Here is a 17,418-nt window from a genome sequence, read left to right as displayed (position 1 = left end):
AAGCACACTTCAACTGAGATATACATATAAATAATAATAAAAAAAAATAATAAAAAAGAGACTTACTGTAGATACCTAAAGAGTGAAGGCTCTGGATGCCACAGAGTCTACCCTGTCCTCTCTGCGACCCCTCATTTCACCATTGTCCCTCTGTTCAAAGTCCGCGCCTTAGGGACTACTTGCAAAGCGAGAGAGTGTCCGTATTGCATGTGTGGAATACACACTCGCACAGTGCTGATCAGCTCGTCTTTGGAAGAACTCAGGGATGCTTGTGTATCTGAAGCTTACTGAGGAGTTCCAAAGCCATATCCTGACATGTGAGTTGATTTACTCCACCGAGGGGTCAGCAGTGGAACAAATGGATGCAGAGAGGGCCAGGAAGGCTCTGTAGGACTCTTCTTAGGTGAGTAATGAAGTTTTTGTTTAAACTTCAGTTCAGGTTTCCTTTAAGAATTTTTCCATCAGAGAAGTAAAGCACACTTCTTACAGTGTGTGGATTAATATTACTTTAACACATCAAGCCACTTACCAAACTCTATAAAGGAGTAAGGTCTTGAAACAGTTGGCACTTTCTTTCCATGCTGCTCATCAAATTCATTATACAGATCTTCCAGATAGGCAAAGGCTAACTTCTTGGGAAATGCCATTTCACAAAGTACCAGATAGCACACCCCATTCTCGATAAGGTAGCTATAAGTTACAAAATGTTAACATTTACAATGAAGCAAAACTAAAGGCATAGCTAACCATTTCTGTAAACTATTTTTGTTTCATCAATGTATGGTAACTACGACACACTCTTACCCAATTATAGATTTAAAGTGTAACAGTCGGGCATAAAATCAAAAATCAATTCTTTATTTGTATCTAGTAATCTGGTAATAACAAGTAATAAGGGATGCTAACCAGGCAATCCAAAAGTTAAAATCACTATTATTTTTGTTAATAAATGATCATTCCCCAGTTTACCTGACTTATTTTGTACACGCAAAATTTGGTACACAAAAAAAAGACGTTGCAGGGGATGCTGGGTTGTCCTTTTTTTGCTTCTCTGTTTCCCCTCAGATTTAACTAATGCAGCCTGATTGGCTGAATCCTCTTTCCCTCCTGTTTTCCCCTCCCACACCTCTGTTCCTCTCTGATTGGCCAATATTTCTCATGCTGAGACAATGCCCTTTCTATAGTGAAGGGCGTGCAAATCAGGCAGAGGAGAGAAGGGCAGGAAATTACATCAGGATTGGCTTAAAAATAACCACACTTAAAATGGAAAATGCTAAGAAGGATTTTCTCTTTTTTTACTGTAGAAAAATCACCAAAATCAAAACGTGGACAGTGCAATACATATGTTATGCAAGTAGAGCAAGTATTTATCTACTTATATGTGGTTTTTTTTTCTGAGATAGTATGGCTGACATCTCCTCTTTAACACTGAACTGCCATACTTCAAAGGAAAACTGTAGCTATCCCCTATCCTCCAATGAGTATTTAGCAATAGTGATCAGAACTACCAACCTTGGATGTGCAAATTTAATATAACCAACCCAACCTCTCCTCTATGGAACCATGAGTGAGCACAAACTCAGAAGAAGCCTCATACTATTTACAAGCCAAGACATGGTGAGTGAGGTATATTGAGAACCTGATTCGGCACAGGTAAGTAATGTCTGTCATGATTCTCAAACACTTATGGAGAAAAATGAATAATCACAAACAGGCAGATAACCATAGTTAGTTTGTATTGACTGGCATATATCCATAGGTAGCTTCTACTAGTAAGCAGAGCCTAGCAACAGGTAGATACAAATAGTTTATTTCTGGTGATAGGTAGATTCTAGTAAGACAGAGAAATAAGATCCAGAATCTCATTTCTCTCACAGTAATACTTGGATCTGCTTTCATTGCTACCTCAGTGAGCACAACCATCTGAAGCTGTATCCTGTAAGAAGACAGGTGACATTCAACCATACTGCCTGGTAATGTGGTACCTCACCTCTAACTGCCGAGTGTGGGTGTACCTGTACTTTTGTGTTGCATATTCTAGTAATGCTGGGAATACACGTTTCGTTTTTGCCTTCGTTTTAGCCTTCGATTCGTTGGGTAAACGGATCGAGTGTTGAAAACGTATGTGAAAATAGTCATAATCTCATTATAGTTTCGATTAATAGACCCCAAAAACGAACGACTAGTGATCGAACATGTTTGATATTATCTCTCTTTATCCATCTAATCGAGCCATTGGTAGGCTTGATGGCTGTTCAGATCGATTATATATTCGTTTATGCCGTCCGTCCCTGTACTACGTTTCGTTTCTTTGCAGCCTTCGATCATTGGAAAAACGAAACCATCAGAATCGAAAAAAAAAACGAAACCGTGGGTGGTGATATTAACCGTACGGCCGATTATTTCGGGATCGAAAAGGACAAAAAGGCACAATCGAAACGAAGGTTTAAACTAAGGCAAAAACGAAACGTGTATTCCCAGCATAAGAGTTAGTCATAAGTAGATAGGGAAACCTAGAGGCAGATAGTAATGAGAAATCCTTTGGTGGAAAAAGATGGCAGACAAATGCTAGACTAAAGGTGCCCATTAACAGTACAATTGTAGTAAACAATCATATAGTCAATCAGATTTATCATTTGTATGGTTTGTAGAGAAGCTGTTGGGACACCTGAAGGCTAACATTCATTTTCTTTTAAATGATCAAATGAATGCTTATCCTCTACCGCTAATACATTTAGCTACACACCCTGAACAAGCATGATGATCAGATGCTTCTGGATTAGCCCCATGCTCCCTTAAGGTGTGTACACATGCACTACTGTAACGAACGATGGGTCCGTCAGACACTCCCGCAGGGCGGGCATTCGGCCGACAGTAGAGCGTGTGTACAGTCTGTCGGAAGACTGATGAGGCGGTTTCTGAACGATCCGCTGATGGACCAGTCGTTCATTACAGTAGTGTGTGTGTACACACCTTTAGGTGCAGATACTACTGCAGCCAAAAATATCAGCAGGACACCAGGCAACTGGTATTGGTCAAAAAGGAATAAATATGGCAGCCTCCATATTCATGTCAGTTGAGGTGATAAAATCATTGAGAATGGAAAAAATAAATAAATAAAAAAAATTGTTTATAATCGAAAATAAGATAAAGTCAAAACTGGGCACCCTTAGTTCACACTTGCGTTTTGGCATGCAAACGGACCGGATCCAGATCGGATCCGGTCCGTTTGCATCAGGCATGCATCAGGCTGCCATCCGGATCCGTGGGGTAAAAAAATTACAAATTACCATAAAAATTGTTGGGGTCTGCAGAAGGTGTAGAATCAGGTCCTCCGCTGTAGGCCTCACCTCCACCTCCGACATACTGCCATAACAGCTCCAGCACGTTAAAGTCACTGCTGCTCCATTCCAGGAATGCTGGGCCCATGTGTCCCCATCCGAAATGGCTGCTATATACGCATAGGAAGTGGGGTAGAACTGTGTTTGTATCCTGTGTGTTCTGTGCTTTCCGTTCCCCATAGGTTTCTGTTTCCGGATGGTGCAGTCAGGATCCGGTCCGGGTGCGTGGGCCGGATGACCTGGACCCCAAAAATAGCGGATGTTGGAAAAGCGTCCGGAGTCCGGCTCCGTACTGTACGGAACGGACGCATGTGAACGTCCGCAGAGCCTTTGCATTGCTATGCGGAACATACGTTCCGCTTGTACAGTATACGGTCCGGATCCGGCCCGGCGAATCCGGACAGGGAACGCTAATGTGAACCGGGCCTTAGGTGGACAGGGACATTCTAGTATCGTCAGACTCCTGGCCTGCATTACCGCACATTCTAGTGCATCTACTTGACACTCTCTTAAGGTGGCCACACACCATACAATAAAATGATCCGATTTTACAGCAATTCGATGAAAACGATCGTATCTCTCGAAAAAAATCGAAAGCTTTTTTTTCATTCGACTGAAAAATCCGATCGGAATTCCCGTTTTTTTCGATTTAAATCAATCCGGAATGCCAGATATTTCGGTTCAATTTCTCTAAAGATTGTATGGTGTGTGTTGGATTGTAAGTTTATTAATATACACACCCTAGCAATTTTCTCAGAGTTTCCAATCATTTTTATCATAATTGGAGAAAAATTGAACATAGGTGTGTGGTATATTGGTCATATTTTTTAATTTGTTACAATCAGTCAGAAAAATTGAACAGATATTTAATTGTATGGTGTGTGGCCACCTTTAGAGGCTGCCAGCAGGACCCCGGAGAAGACTGGAGCTGCGGCCAGGGAAACAAATGACTTCCAGGGGCTGGAAGAAGCCCCAGGTAAGTAAAACTACTTTTCTTTTTCATAAGCCTCATACCATCTTAGCACGTAAACTAAACCCGAAAGACTTTCATCATTCCATTTATGCAATGAAAGCCTCCCAAGGAGTTACACATTACAACCCTTTTAGATAGCGCAGATCTTCTCAGATTACTATGAGCAATTATACAACCTACCAGGCCACAAGGAAGAGGCTACTTTTCTGTCCACAGTTGACACTTCCTTAGCTCTCCTAGGTCTACCCCAACTCACTGACCTGCAACGTAAACAACTTAACTCTCCCATCACTACCTCAGAACTTGCAGAGGTACTTAAAAACCTTCCGTCCTCTAAACCCCAAACCTGATGGTCTACCCTACTCATACTATAAAAAATTCCAGGCTGTCCTGCTGCCCCACTTATCCACTCTAGCTTCCAAAATTAAGCAGGGTAATACACCCTTCCTACTATGCTAACCTCTCTTCTTACAGTAATCCCCAAGGAAGGCAAGGACCCCCAATTACCACAGAGCTACAGACCAATATCTCTCCCAAATTCAGTTTTAATAATCATAACTAAAATTTTACTAAATTGCATTAATAACCCTAATCCTTAATTCACTAAATAACAACCAAGTTGGCTTTATTCAGGGCTGCCAAGCGGGGGATTGCACCAGGATGGCAATAAACTTTATTTCATTGATGAACAGAAGTGGAAGGCCTTCTCTGCTTCGGAGTTTGGATGCACAGAAGGCCTTTGACCGACTATCTTGGCCCTTCTACGAGTACTGAAGCACCATGGTTTCCAGGGCCCTTTCATCACCTTAATTTTTATACTCCTCCCCTACCTCCACAGTCAAACTCTCCTTTGCTCCCTTTTGTCCTTTTAATGTTAGCAATGGTACTGGACAGGGCTGTCCCTTTTCCCCTCTCCTCTGTCATCAGCATATAGTGCATGCTAAGGGCTCCAAGACTTAACCAGGACATTCTGGGGTGCAGCAGGGCAGCCTCAAACATAAAATCTCTTTATTTGCAGATGACATTCTGCTCTACCTCTCCCTTCCCATTAACTTGCTTATCGGCTCTTCACTACACTATAACTACCTATGAATCCATCTCAGGATTTAAACTAAATAAAGACTGAGGCCCTTCCAATTAAAATCCCCTCTGACATACTACTCGCCTTAAAATCATATTATCCCTATAACTGGAGGTCCCATACCTTAAAATATCTAGGGATCAATTTAACAACCTAATATTCTACTATCTATAAACATAAATTCCCCTCACTTATTCATAAAATACTACAAGACTTGCATAAATGGACAGCATACAAAATGTTTTGGATCGGTAGGATTTACTCATTAAAGATGAACATATTACTACGTATATTATACTTATTCAAGACGCTCCCAGTTGAGATCCCTTCAAATCAGCTGTCCAGGTTGCAGTCTGCTTTTTTAGACTTTGTATGGAACCACAAACATCCTAGGGTCTCAAGATTTGTACTGCTATCTGCAAGAGAACAAGGGGGCTAACCCCCCCCCCCCCAAAAAAAAATAAAAAATCTCACACTAATCTACTCCCAACTATTTCATGTACTGTTCGCCTCTGGAGATCTGTGACAACTCCTGCAGGCCTGAAGTCCCATCCCTCTCAATTATACCCTATATTAGGGAACCCTGCCTTTCCCCCAGGCATTTCCTTCACTTTTATCTCTAGGAGGTATCATTTACGTTACTTTAATGTACTGTAGATAGCTGGACAGATCTTGCTACTGGGAAATTCCTCACCAGATCTGAATTAGAGGAAAAAAAATGACATTTACCCTCCAGACCCTAATGGAATTCAATCAATTCTCACATTTCTTACACCGCTTCACCCATAACGCTACCTCCATATCCTCCCACACTCCTTTTGAACGGTTATGTGCTCACAGGGGTCATCAAAGAGGTCTAATTTCCCAGACTAGGTTTAGGTTAGTCCTCCAGACTAAGTCAGGTTATCTGACGCCTTCTCACTCATACTTGAAAAAAATGGGAAGAAGCACTTTCCATAACTATAAATTTGGAAGACTGAAGTCATTTTGGAAAATGCTAAGCATTCCTCTATGTGTACTAAGATCAAGGAAAATATACAGTATATAAAATAATATTTCACTGGTACCCAACACCAGAAATCTTATCCAAAATCTATCCCAACACACCAGATTTTTGTTGGAGAGGGTGTTCCCATAAAGGTTCTTTGGAAAATATCTTTTGGCACTGCCCTTTAATTGTCTCATTGTGGAAAGAACTTCAACAATTGATTTTGTCAGTTACAGGTTTCTTGGCCCCACTTGACCCGCTGATCATGCTATTAGGTAAACCTATCCCTGATATCGATAAATATTCATCACGCTTTATCACCCATATTTTGACTGCTACTAGGCTCTCCATATAGCTTCTGCTTGGAAAATTATAGCTCTCACACTATTTCCGATATTAAGATTAAAGGGAACCTTAACTCTAGAAAAAAAATGAGTTTCACTTACCTCTACCAGCCCCCTGCAGCTATCCTGTACCCTCGCAGTCACTCATGGCTCCTCCGGTCCCCACCACCAGCTAGTTTCGTTTTTGCCGACTCGAGTCGGCGGGGCCGCCATGCGTACCTTTGCATGCATTCCTGCAGTACATTTTTACACGTTACTGGTGCAACGCATACATTTTTACGCAATGCTTAAAAATGTACTTGTTAATGTCTGCGATAGCTTCCTGCACCAGCGGGAATGAGTGCAAAGGTACGCGTGGCAGCCCTCCAAGTCGGCAAAAAACGAAACTAGCTGGCGGTGGTAGACCTGAGAAGCCATGAGTGACTGCGAGGGCACAGGATGGCTGCAGGGGGCTGGTAGATGCCCCAGGTGAGTGAAACTCATAAGGTTCCCTTTAAAGTAAACCGGACTAAAACTATGGAACAGATGACTGCACCTTTAAAGAGAGTCTGAAGCCAAATTAAATACTTTTTATACCTGCTATTTAGCTTAAGCAATATGAGCAGTGCTGAAACACTGCATTCCTGCAGCAGAACAAGGTCTTTATACCCCCCCCCCTCCCAAATCCCCGGGGCAAAAATGAGAGAGCACTTCCTGGTAGAGGCAGAGCTACAGTGCAAAGCTCTCTACCAGGAAGTGCTCCCCGATTTTTGGAGTCAATCTCTGCCAATCGCTGCTTCTCCCGCCCTCCAGTCTTCTTTCACTGAGAGGGGCTGGGAGTGGTGGAGATCGACTCCAGTAGAGGCAGAGATGTAGCGCAAAGCTCTGCCTCCCCAGGCAGCAAAATCCACGACCTGGAAAGTCATGGAATTTTTCCATGGAATTTGAGGGGTATAAAGACCTTGTTCTGCCGCGGGAATGTGGTTTTTCAGCACTGCTCATATTGCTTAAGATAAATAGCAGGTAAAAAGAAGTATTTAACCACTTTGTCCTCCTTGATGTAATTATAAGTCAAGAACGACAGGCGCGCTCCCGGCCGCGGATTCGGTAGTCCAGGAATCAGTGAATCGGGCTATGGTGCCCGATCAATGATTCCTCTCCCCCGCAGAAAAAGCGACAGCTTCTCTTGGAAGCTTCGCTTTTTCTAATTCCCATGTCCCTCTAAGCGTACATTGTACGCTTAGAGTGACGCAATGTAAACAAACTCAAAAGTAAAACTACATCTAAAAGTAAAAAAAATTAACACACTCATATATTTCCCTAAATCAAACCCTATTTATATCCCACCCTCCCAAAAATGCCCACATAAAATGTTTAATAAAAAAAAAAAAACAACAACAACATTACAATAAAAAAAAACCAAACACAAATATTTACCTAAGGGTCTAAACTTTTTAAATATCTATGTAAAGATGAAATATTTCTATTTCTTTTTTTTTTTTTTTATAAGCTTGTAAATAGTGATGGATGCAAAACGGAAAAAATGCACCTTTATTTCCAAATAAAATATTGTCGCCATACACTGTGATAGGGACATAATTTAAACGGTGAAATACCCGAGACAAATGGGCAAATACAATACGTGGGTTTTAATTATGGAGGCATGTATTATTTTAAAACGATAATGGGCGAAAACTGAGAAATAATGAATTTTTTCCGTTTTTTTCTTATTCTTCCTGTTAACCACTTGCCGACCGCCTTAAGCCGATGGGCGGCGGCAAGGGCCCAAACGACCGCAATACGCCCATTGGCGGGCGTGGTTATGAGGCGATCGTGTCCTTCGTGACGCGATCAGCCGCCGGCAACTGGCTCCGCCTCCTCGCACTGTAACCCGCCGGCCGTTCGTAAGCGCCGGCGGGTTACTAGCTGCCCGATCGCTGCTGCCCCGTGTATAATAGGCTTTGTTATGTATACAAAGCCTATTATACAGGCTGCCTCCTGCCCTGGTGGTCCCAGTGTCCGAGGGACCACCAGGGCAGGCTGCAGCCACCCTAGTCTGCACCCAAGCACACTGATTCCCCCCCCCTGCCCCCTGATCGCCCACAGCACCCCTCAGACCCCCCCCTGCCCGCCCCCCAGACCACTGTTAGCACCCAATCACCCCCCTAATCACCCATCAAATCACTCCCTGTCACTTTGTCAACGCTATTTTTTTTAACCCTAAACTGCCCTCTGCTCCCTCCTGATCACCCCCACCCCTCAGATTCTCCCCAGACCTCCCCCTGTGTACTGTATGCCTCTATCCCCCCTGTAATAACCCACTGATCACCTGTCAATCACCCATCAATCACCCCCTGTCACTGCCACCCATCAATCAGCCCCTAACCTGCCCCTTGCGGGCAATCTGATCACCCACCCACACCAATAGATCGCCCGCAGATCCGACATCAGATCACCTCCCAAGTGCAGTGTTTACATCTGTTCTCTCCTCTAAACACCCACTAATTACCCATCAATCACCCCCTATCACCACCTGTCACTGTTACCCATCAGATTAGACCCTAATCTGCCCCTTGCGGGCACCCAATCACCCGCCCACACGCTCAGATTGCCCTCAGACCCCCCCTTATCAATTCGCCAGTGCATTATTTACATCTGTTCTTTCCTGTAATAACCCACTGATCACCTGTCAATCACCCATCAATCACCCATCAATCACCCCCTGTCACTGCCACCCATCAATCAGCCCCTGTCACTGCCACCCATCAATCAGCCCCTGTCACTGCCACCCATCAATCAGCCCCTAACCTGCCCCTTGCGGGCAATCTGATCACCCACCCACACCAATAGATCGCCCGCAGATCCGACATCAGATCACCTCCCAAGTGCAGTGTTTACATCTGTTCTCTCCTCTAAACACCCACTAATTACCCATCAATCACCCCCTATCACCACCTGTCACTGTTACCCATCAGATTAGACCCTAATCTGCCCCTTGCGGGCACCCAATCACCCCCCCACACGCTCAGATTGCCCTCAGACCCCCCCTTATCAATTCGCCAGTGCATTATTTACATCTGTTCTTCCCTGTAATAACCCACTGATCACCTGTCAATCACCCATCAATCACCCATCAATCACCCCCTGTCACTGCCACCCATCAATCAGCCCCTGTCACTGCCACCCATCAATCAGCCCCTGTCACTGCCACCCATCAATCAGCCCCTAACCTGCCCCTTGCGGCCAATCTGATCACCCACCCACACCATCAGATTGCCCCAGACCTACCCTCAGATCACCTCCAAAGTGCATTGTTTACATCTGTTCTGCCATCTAATCACCCACTGATCACCCATCAATCAGCCCCTGTCACTGATACCCATCAGATTAGACCCCTATCTGCCCCTAGGGCACCCAATCACCCACCCACACCCTCAGAACGCCCTCAGACCCCAGACCTGATCACCTCACCAGTGCATTGCTTGCATCCATTTCCCCCCTCTAATCACACCTTGAGACACCCATCAATCACCTCCTGTCACCACCTGTCACCCCCTAGCACACCTACCCATCAGATCAGGCCCAAATTTGCCCCGTGTGGGCTCTTGATCACTCGGCCAAACACTCAGATCCCCCTCAGACCCCCTTCCGATCACCTCCCCAGTGCATTGATTGCATCTATTTTCCCCTCTAACCACCCCCTGAGACACCCATCAATCACCTACTTTCACCCCCCTAGCACTCCTATCCATCAGATCAGGCCCAATACAACCTGTCATCTAAGAGGCCACCCTGCTTATGACCGGTTCCACAAAATTTGCCCCCTCAGACCACCTGTCATCAAAATTTGCAGATGCCTATACCCCTGAACAGTCATTTTGAGAAATTTGGTTTCCAGACTACTCACGGTTTTGGGCCCGTAAAATGCCAGGGCAGTATAGGAACCCCACAAGTGACCCCATTTTAGAAAAAAAAAAAGACACCCCAAGGTATTCTGTTAGGTGTATGACGAGTCCATAGAAGATGTTATTTTTTGTCAAAAGTTAGCGGAAATTGATTTTTATTGTTTTTTTCACAGAGTGTCATTTTTCACTAACTTGTGACAAAAAAAAATCTTCTATGAACTCACCATACACCTAACGGAATACCTTGGGGTGTCTTCTTTCTAAAATGGGGTCACTTGTGGGGTTCCTATACTGCCCTGGCATTTTAGGGGCCCTAAACCGTGAGGAGTAGTCTAGAAAACAAATGCCTCAAAATGACCTGTGAATAGGATGTTGGGCCCCTTAGCGCACCTAGGCTGCAAAAAAGTGTCACACATGTGGTATCGCCGTACTCAGGAGAAGTAGTATAATGTGTTTTGTGGTGTATTTTTACACATACCCATGCTGGGTGGGAGAAATCTCTCTGTAAATGGACAATTGTGTGTAAAAAAAAAATAAAAAAAAAAATATATCAAAACATTTTCATTTACAGAGACATTTCTCCCACCCAGCATCTGTATGTGTAAAAATACACCCCAAAACACATACTTCTTCTCCTGAGTACGGCGGTACCACATGTGTGGCACTTTTTTGCACCCTAAGTGCGCTAAGGGTCCCAAAGTCCAATGAGTACCTTTAGGATTTCACAGGTCATTTTGCAAAATTTGGTTTCAAGACTACTCCTCACGGTTTAGGGCCCCTAAAATGCCAGGGCAGTATAGGAACCCCACAAATGACCCCAAGGTATTCCGTTAGGAGTATGGCAAGTTCATAGAAGATTATATTTTTTGTCACAAGTTAGCGGAAAATGACACTTTGTGAAAAAAAACAATTAAAATCAATTTCCGCTAACTTGTGACAAAAAATAAAATCTTCTATGAACTCACCATACTCCTAACGGAATACCTTGGGGTGTCTTCTTTCTAAAATGGGGTCATTTGTGGGGTTCCTATACTGCCCTGGCATTTTAGGGGCCCTAAACCGTGAGGAGTAGTCTTGAAAACAGATGTCGCAAAATGACCTGTGAAATCCTAAAGGTACTCATTGGACTTTGGGCCCCTTAGCGCAGTTAGGGTGCAAAAAAGTGCCACACATGAGAAGTAGTATAATGTGTTTTGGGGTGTATTTTTACACATAACCATGCTGGGTGGGAGAAATATCTCTGTAAATGACAATTGTTTGATTTTTTTTTTTTTTTACACACAATCAAAAAATTGTCATTTATGGAGATATTTCTCCCACCCAGCATGGGTATGTGTAAAAATACACCCCAAAACACATTATACTACGTCTCCTGAGTACAGCAATACCACATGTGTGGCACTTTTTTGCAGCCTAACTGCGCTAAGGGGCCCAAAGTCCAATAAGCATCTTTAGGCTTTACAGGGGTGCTTACAGTTAGGCACCCCCCAAAATGCCAGGACAGTGAGCACACCCCACAAATGACCCTATTTTGGAAAGTAGACACTTCAAGGTATTCAGAGAGGAGCATAGTAAGTCCGTGGCAGATTTCATTTTTTTTTGTCGCAAGTTAGAAGAAATGGAAACTTTTTTTTTGTCACAAAGTGTCGTTTTCCGCTAACTTGTGACAAAAAATAAAATCTATGAACTCACCATGCCTCTCACTGAATACTTTGGGATGTCTTCTTTCCAAAATGGGGTCATTTCGGAGGTATTTATACTATCCTGGAATTTTAGCACCTCATGAAACATGACAGGTGGTCAGAAGAGTCAGAGATGCTTTAAAATGGGAAAATTCACTTTTGGCACCATAGTTTGTAAACGCTATAACTTTTACCCAATCCAATAAATATACACTGAATGTTTTTTTTTTTATCAAAGACATGTAGCAGAATAACTTTCGCGCTCAAATGTATAGGAAATTTTACTTTATTTAAAAAATGTCAGCACAGAAAGTTAAAAAAAAGTCATTTTTTTGTCAAAATTCATGTCTTTTTTTTTTTTCCAATTTAAATTTTTATTGAAATTTTTAACATAATACAAAGAAGGCATTTGTATCATAAACTACAAATCTTACTAGAAAACAGTAGCATCATTAGATGATATGAAATCAATACCATGGTGACTTGTAAGATATATTTAGTCCATACCTTATGCTGAGACAATGGGAAGTAGTCTATTCCCCTGTGTGATAAAAGTTTTGATGTAGTAATTGTACAATTATTTCGTGGATGCTTAAATCCTTCATCATATCCTTACCTTAATCTTGGGATATAAATGAGGGTGACTAGGTGTCTGGTTTTGATGTTTACTATCTGGAGAGGTTGATCGTTTGGAGAAAGTAAAATTGTCTACTCTCCGTCAGTTTAGTAAGTTCATTGGCTAGCTATTACTTGGCCTCCAGCGAGGCTCTATGTGACGGTGGTATCTAGGATAGGTGTTCAAAGGTTATTGGATGTGGTGTGTCGGTTGAAAGCACTAATCCAGGGGCTATGCCAACTACCTGTTGAGTGCTTATTCCAGTTAGATAACCTTAGAGGCACCAATATTTGCTAGAATTTCGTTCCCCATGTGTCAGAGGATGGTAGAAATGCATGCCTTTTTTGATGAATATAATAAAAACTAAAACTCGCAGCAGCAAATAGCACCAAAAGAAAGCTGTATTAGTGAAAAGAAAAGGAGGTAAAATTCATTTAGGTGGTAGGTGTTATGACCGAGCAATAAACCGTGAAAGCTGCAGTGGTCTGAATGGAAAAAAAAGGCTCTGGTCCCTAAAGGGACACTTAAAGTGGATCTGAGATGAACTTTTACTCATTGCATAATTGTGTCCCTTTCCTATAGTTTATAGGGCATTCCTCAAGCCAAATACTTTTTTGTTTTTGTTTTAATACTTTAATTCCCTATAAACTAAACAAGCCTCGCCCACATCCCTCAGAGTGCCAAGGCACTTTCAGACAATAGCAAGGGCTTACAGGAGCTCAGTCTGGGCAGGAGGAGGGGGAGATGTTACTAGCCATTGATTTCAAAGGCAGAGGGGAGGAGGGAGGAGGAGAGGGGACTGAATTTACACACAAGAAAGCTGATACCATCTCCAGCTCTTAAGGGGCCCATACACTGAGCCGATTTTCTGGCCGACCGATCGATCCAGATCGATCGATCGATCCAGATCGATCGATCGAAAATCGGTTGGTCAATCGACCGATCGATGGCCGATTTCGATGGATTTCTGTCGAACTGGCAGGATGGAAAATTTAGGTCGATCTGATGAGATTGCTTATCATTTTGCATTGGCCTTAATGGAAATCTGATGGCAAAAAAATGCCATCAGATCGAATTTCAATAGATTTCAAACTGAAATCTATTGGAATTCTATCCTGGTAAAAAATGTTCTAAAAACGCAGCAGATAGATCATCAGATGCATTTCTTATCTATCTGCTGCCAATCTGACGAGTGTATGGGCACCTTTAGCCTGTGACAATATGAGAAAAAGAACATGGCTGCCCACATTGTATAACAGGAATAAATAATCATACACTTTTGCAGCTAGATATGCTGTGTAAACTAGCTAAACTTTAGATAAGATATATAGACAAGTTACTTGTTATCAGGGCCGGCCTTTGACCTGAGCGACCGGTGCGATCGCTCAGGGCGCCGGCTTCCAGGGGGCGCTCCTGTCCCCTGGCCGAATGTTTTATTAAAGATTGCTCCCGCTCCGCCCCCTGGTGCCGCTGCTGGGGGTGATGGGGGCTGCTGGGGGTGAAGGGGACAAACATGTCCGTGCGCCGTGATGGAGGGGGGAGCCGCAGCGCGGGGAGGGCAGCCCGACCTCTCCCTCCCTTCCTCTCCCAGGGCTGCCCTCCGTGCTCCCCCCTCAGACTGCAGCAGAGATAACTCACCTCCCTCGTTCTGATCGCCGGCGCCTCTCACTTGCAGTTGCCGCTGGTCTACTCTCTTCTACATAGTTACTGATGCACAAGTTTAGTGTGCATCAGTAACTATGTAGAAGAGAGTAGACCAGCGGCAACTGCAAGTGAGAGGCGCCGGCGATCGGAACGAGGGAGGTGAGTTATCTCTGCTGCAGTCTGAGGGGGGAGCACGGAGGGCAACCCTGGGAGAGGAAGGGAGGGAGAGGTCGGGCTGCCCTCCCCGCGCTGCGGCTCCCCCCTCCACTATGAGGGGGGGCGGGCACCTACCTACCTACCTTATACTGGGGGCAGCTACCTATCTAACCTATACTGGGGGGGCAGCTACCTATCTAACCTATACTGGGGGGCAGCTACCTATCTAACCTATACTGGGGGGCAGCTACCTATCTAACCTATACTGGGGGGCAGCTACCTAATCTAACCTATACTGGGGGGCAGCTACCTATCTAACCTATACTGGGGGGGCAGCTACCTATCTAACCTATGCTGGGGGGCAGCTACCTATCTAACCTATACTGGGGGGCAGCTACCTATCTAACCTATACTGGGGGTCGGCTACCTATCTAACATATCCTGGGGGGCACCTACCTAATCTAACCTATACTGGGGGGCAGCTACCTATCTAACCTATCCTGGGGGGCACCTACCTAATCTAACCTATACTGGGGGGCAGCTACCTAATCTAACCTATACTGGGGGGCAGCTACCTATCTAACCTATACTGGGGGCGGCTACCTATCTAGCCAATACTGGGGGCACCTACCTATACTGGGGGGCACCTACCTATCTAACCTATACTGGGGGCATCTACCTATCTAACCTATACTGGGGGCACCTACCTATCTAACCTATACTGGGGGCAGCTACCTATCTAACCTATACTAGGGGGAGCTACCTATCTAACCTATACTGGAGGGCAGCTACCTATCTAACCTATACTGGGGGCACCTACCTATCTAACCTATACTGGGGGCAGCTACCTATCTAACCTATACTGGGGGGCAGCTACCTATCTAACCTATACTGGGGGGCAGCTACCTATCTAACCTATACTGGGGGGCAGCTACCTATCTAATCTATACTGTGGGCACCAACCTATCTAACCTATACTGGGGGCAGCTGCCTAACTAATCTATACTGGGGGCAGCTACCTAACTAATCTATACTGGGGGCAGCTACCTATCTAACCTACATTGCAGGTACCTACCTATCTAACCTGTACTGGGGGCACCTACCTTTCTACCTACGCACTACTAAGCCCCCCCCCCCATTAGTGTATGTGTGTGGTGCGCTCACACGTGAAGAGGATGAATGGGGGGTGGGGGGCGCCAAAGTTTGGTTACGCTCAGGGCGCTGTAAAACCTAAGGCCGGCCCTGCTTGTTATAGTTAATTTTTCATCTCGGATCCGCTTTAAGTCAAACAGAAAAAATGAGTTTTACTCACCTAGGGCTTCCAATAACCCCCCTGCAGCTGTCCGGTGCCCTCGCCATCTCCCTCCGATCCTCCTGGCCCCGCCGGCAGCCACTTCCTGTTTCGGTGACAGGAGCTGACAGGCTGGGGACGCGAGTGATTCTTCGCATTCCCAGACACATTAGCACCCTCTATGCTGCTATATGGTATATGATATATGCTATAGTAGCATAGATGGCGCTATTGTGGCCAGGAACGCGAAGAATCACTCGCGTCCCCAGCCTGTCAGCTCCTGTCACCGAAACAGGAAGTGGCTGCCAGCGGGGCCAGGAGGATCGGAGGGGAACGGCGAGGGCACCGGACAGCTGCAGGGGGTTATTGGAAGCCCCAGGTGAGCAAAACTCATTTTTTTTGTTTGACTTAAGTGTCCCTTTAAGGGGTGAAAAGACTGTGGTCCTCAAGTGGTTAAAATGCATTGACAGTAAAGTGGCTCTTAGCAAAATGTACCCCCTAAAGAAAGCCTAATTGGTGGCGGAAAAAACAAGATATAGATCAGTTAATTGTGATAAGTAGTGATAAAGTTATAGGCTAATGAATGGGAGGTGAACATTGCTCGCATGCATAAAGTGAAAATGACAGAGCTTAAGTGGTTAATTTGACTTCAGACTCTCTTTAAGGGATACGGACGCACATTTCATAAAATTTTAGATCCTTGGACACAGTCCATCCCAGACTACATCCCTACTTGACTTCCTATGGTTAATACTCTAAATAAGCCTTGCTGCATGATCTCTGGTTACCCTCTGGCAGCTCTCTCCTTCTCACCCTCCCTGCACCTTAGGCCGTTTTCTTACTATTGCCTCTCTCTCTTATTTTACCCTTCCTCCTCTTTTAATCTTCTACCGTTTCTAAAAGAGGACTCTGGACACTGTGCCCAACTCTCCCCCCCCCCCTTTCCTTCTCCCTGCCCTTTTCCACTCCCCCTTTTTCCATCTTTATCCTAACTAACTCAATAGTTTCATGTGGGGTCTTCCCCCACTAAAAAGTTATCTCAACATGTTTCAGATCTCATTGTGTAGACTTAATGTTCTTTAGTTTACTTATTGTATTTGATAATCTGCACTTTTCCCCTCTAGGATTTTCAGTAGCTGTGTATTCTATATACTCCCTCGCTATGACACTAAGGCTTTGGACTCATAATTATACTTAGATTTATTTTCATGATACCTTAATATTGAGGGAAATTTGAGTCTGTGTGCTGGACTCAAGATGATATACACAGATTCTTTCTCCTTTCTGTTTTCAAAGTAATTTTGATCTGAAACTTTGTATTCTTTTTCATACGCAACTTGCCTGTTTCTTTAAAGAGAACCCGAGGCGGGGTTCTGACTATGCAATCCACATACAGAGGCTGGGTCTGCCTATACTGC

General features: G+C 44.3%; 1 protein-coding gene across 1 annotated transcript in view; it reads right to left on the bottom strand.

The window, feature by feature from the left end:
* SEC22B (SEC22 homolog B, vesicle trafficking protein) overlaps positions 1–17,418 on the bottom strand; it is an 86,714-nt gene that overhangs the window by 29,453 nt on the left and 39,843 nt on the right. Inside the window, exon 3 of the mRNA XM_068242673.1 lies at positions 530–690. Within this exon, the coding sequence (XP_068098774.1) occupies positions 530–690 (161 nt within the window). The remainder of the gene's footprint in view (positions 1–529; positions 691–17,418) is intronic.

Source organism: Hyperolius riggenbachi, chromosome 6 (assembly GCF_040937935.1).
Source record: "Hyperolius riggenbachi isolate aHypRig1 chromosome 6, aHypRig1.pri, whole genome shotgun sequence".
Lineage (NCBI taxonomy): Eukaryota > Metazoa > Chordata > Amphibia > Anura > Hyperoliidae > Hyperolius > Hyperolius riggenbachi.
Note: the sequence above shows the minus strand (reverse complement) of the source record. Positions and strands in the feature narration are given on the sequence as shown.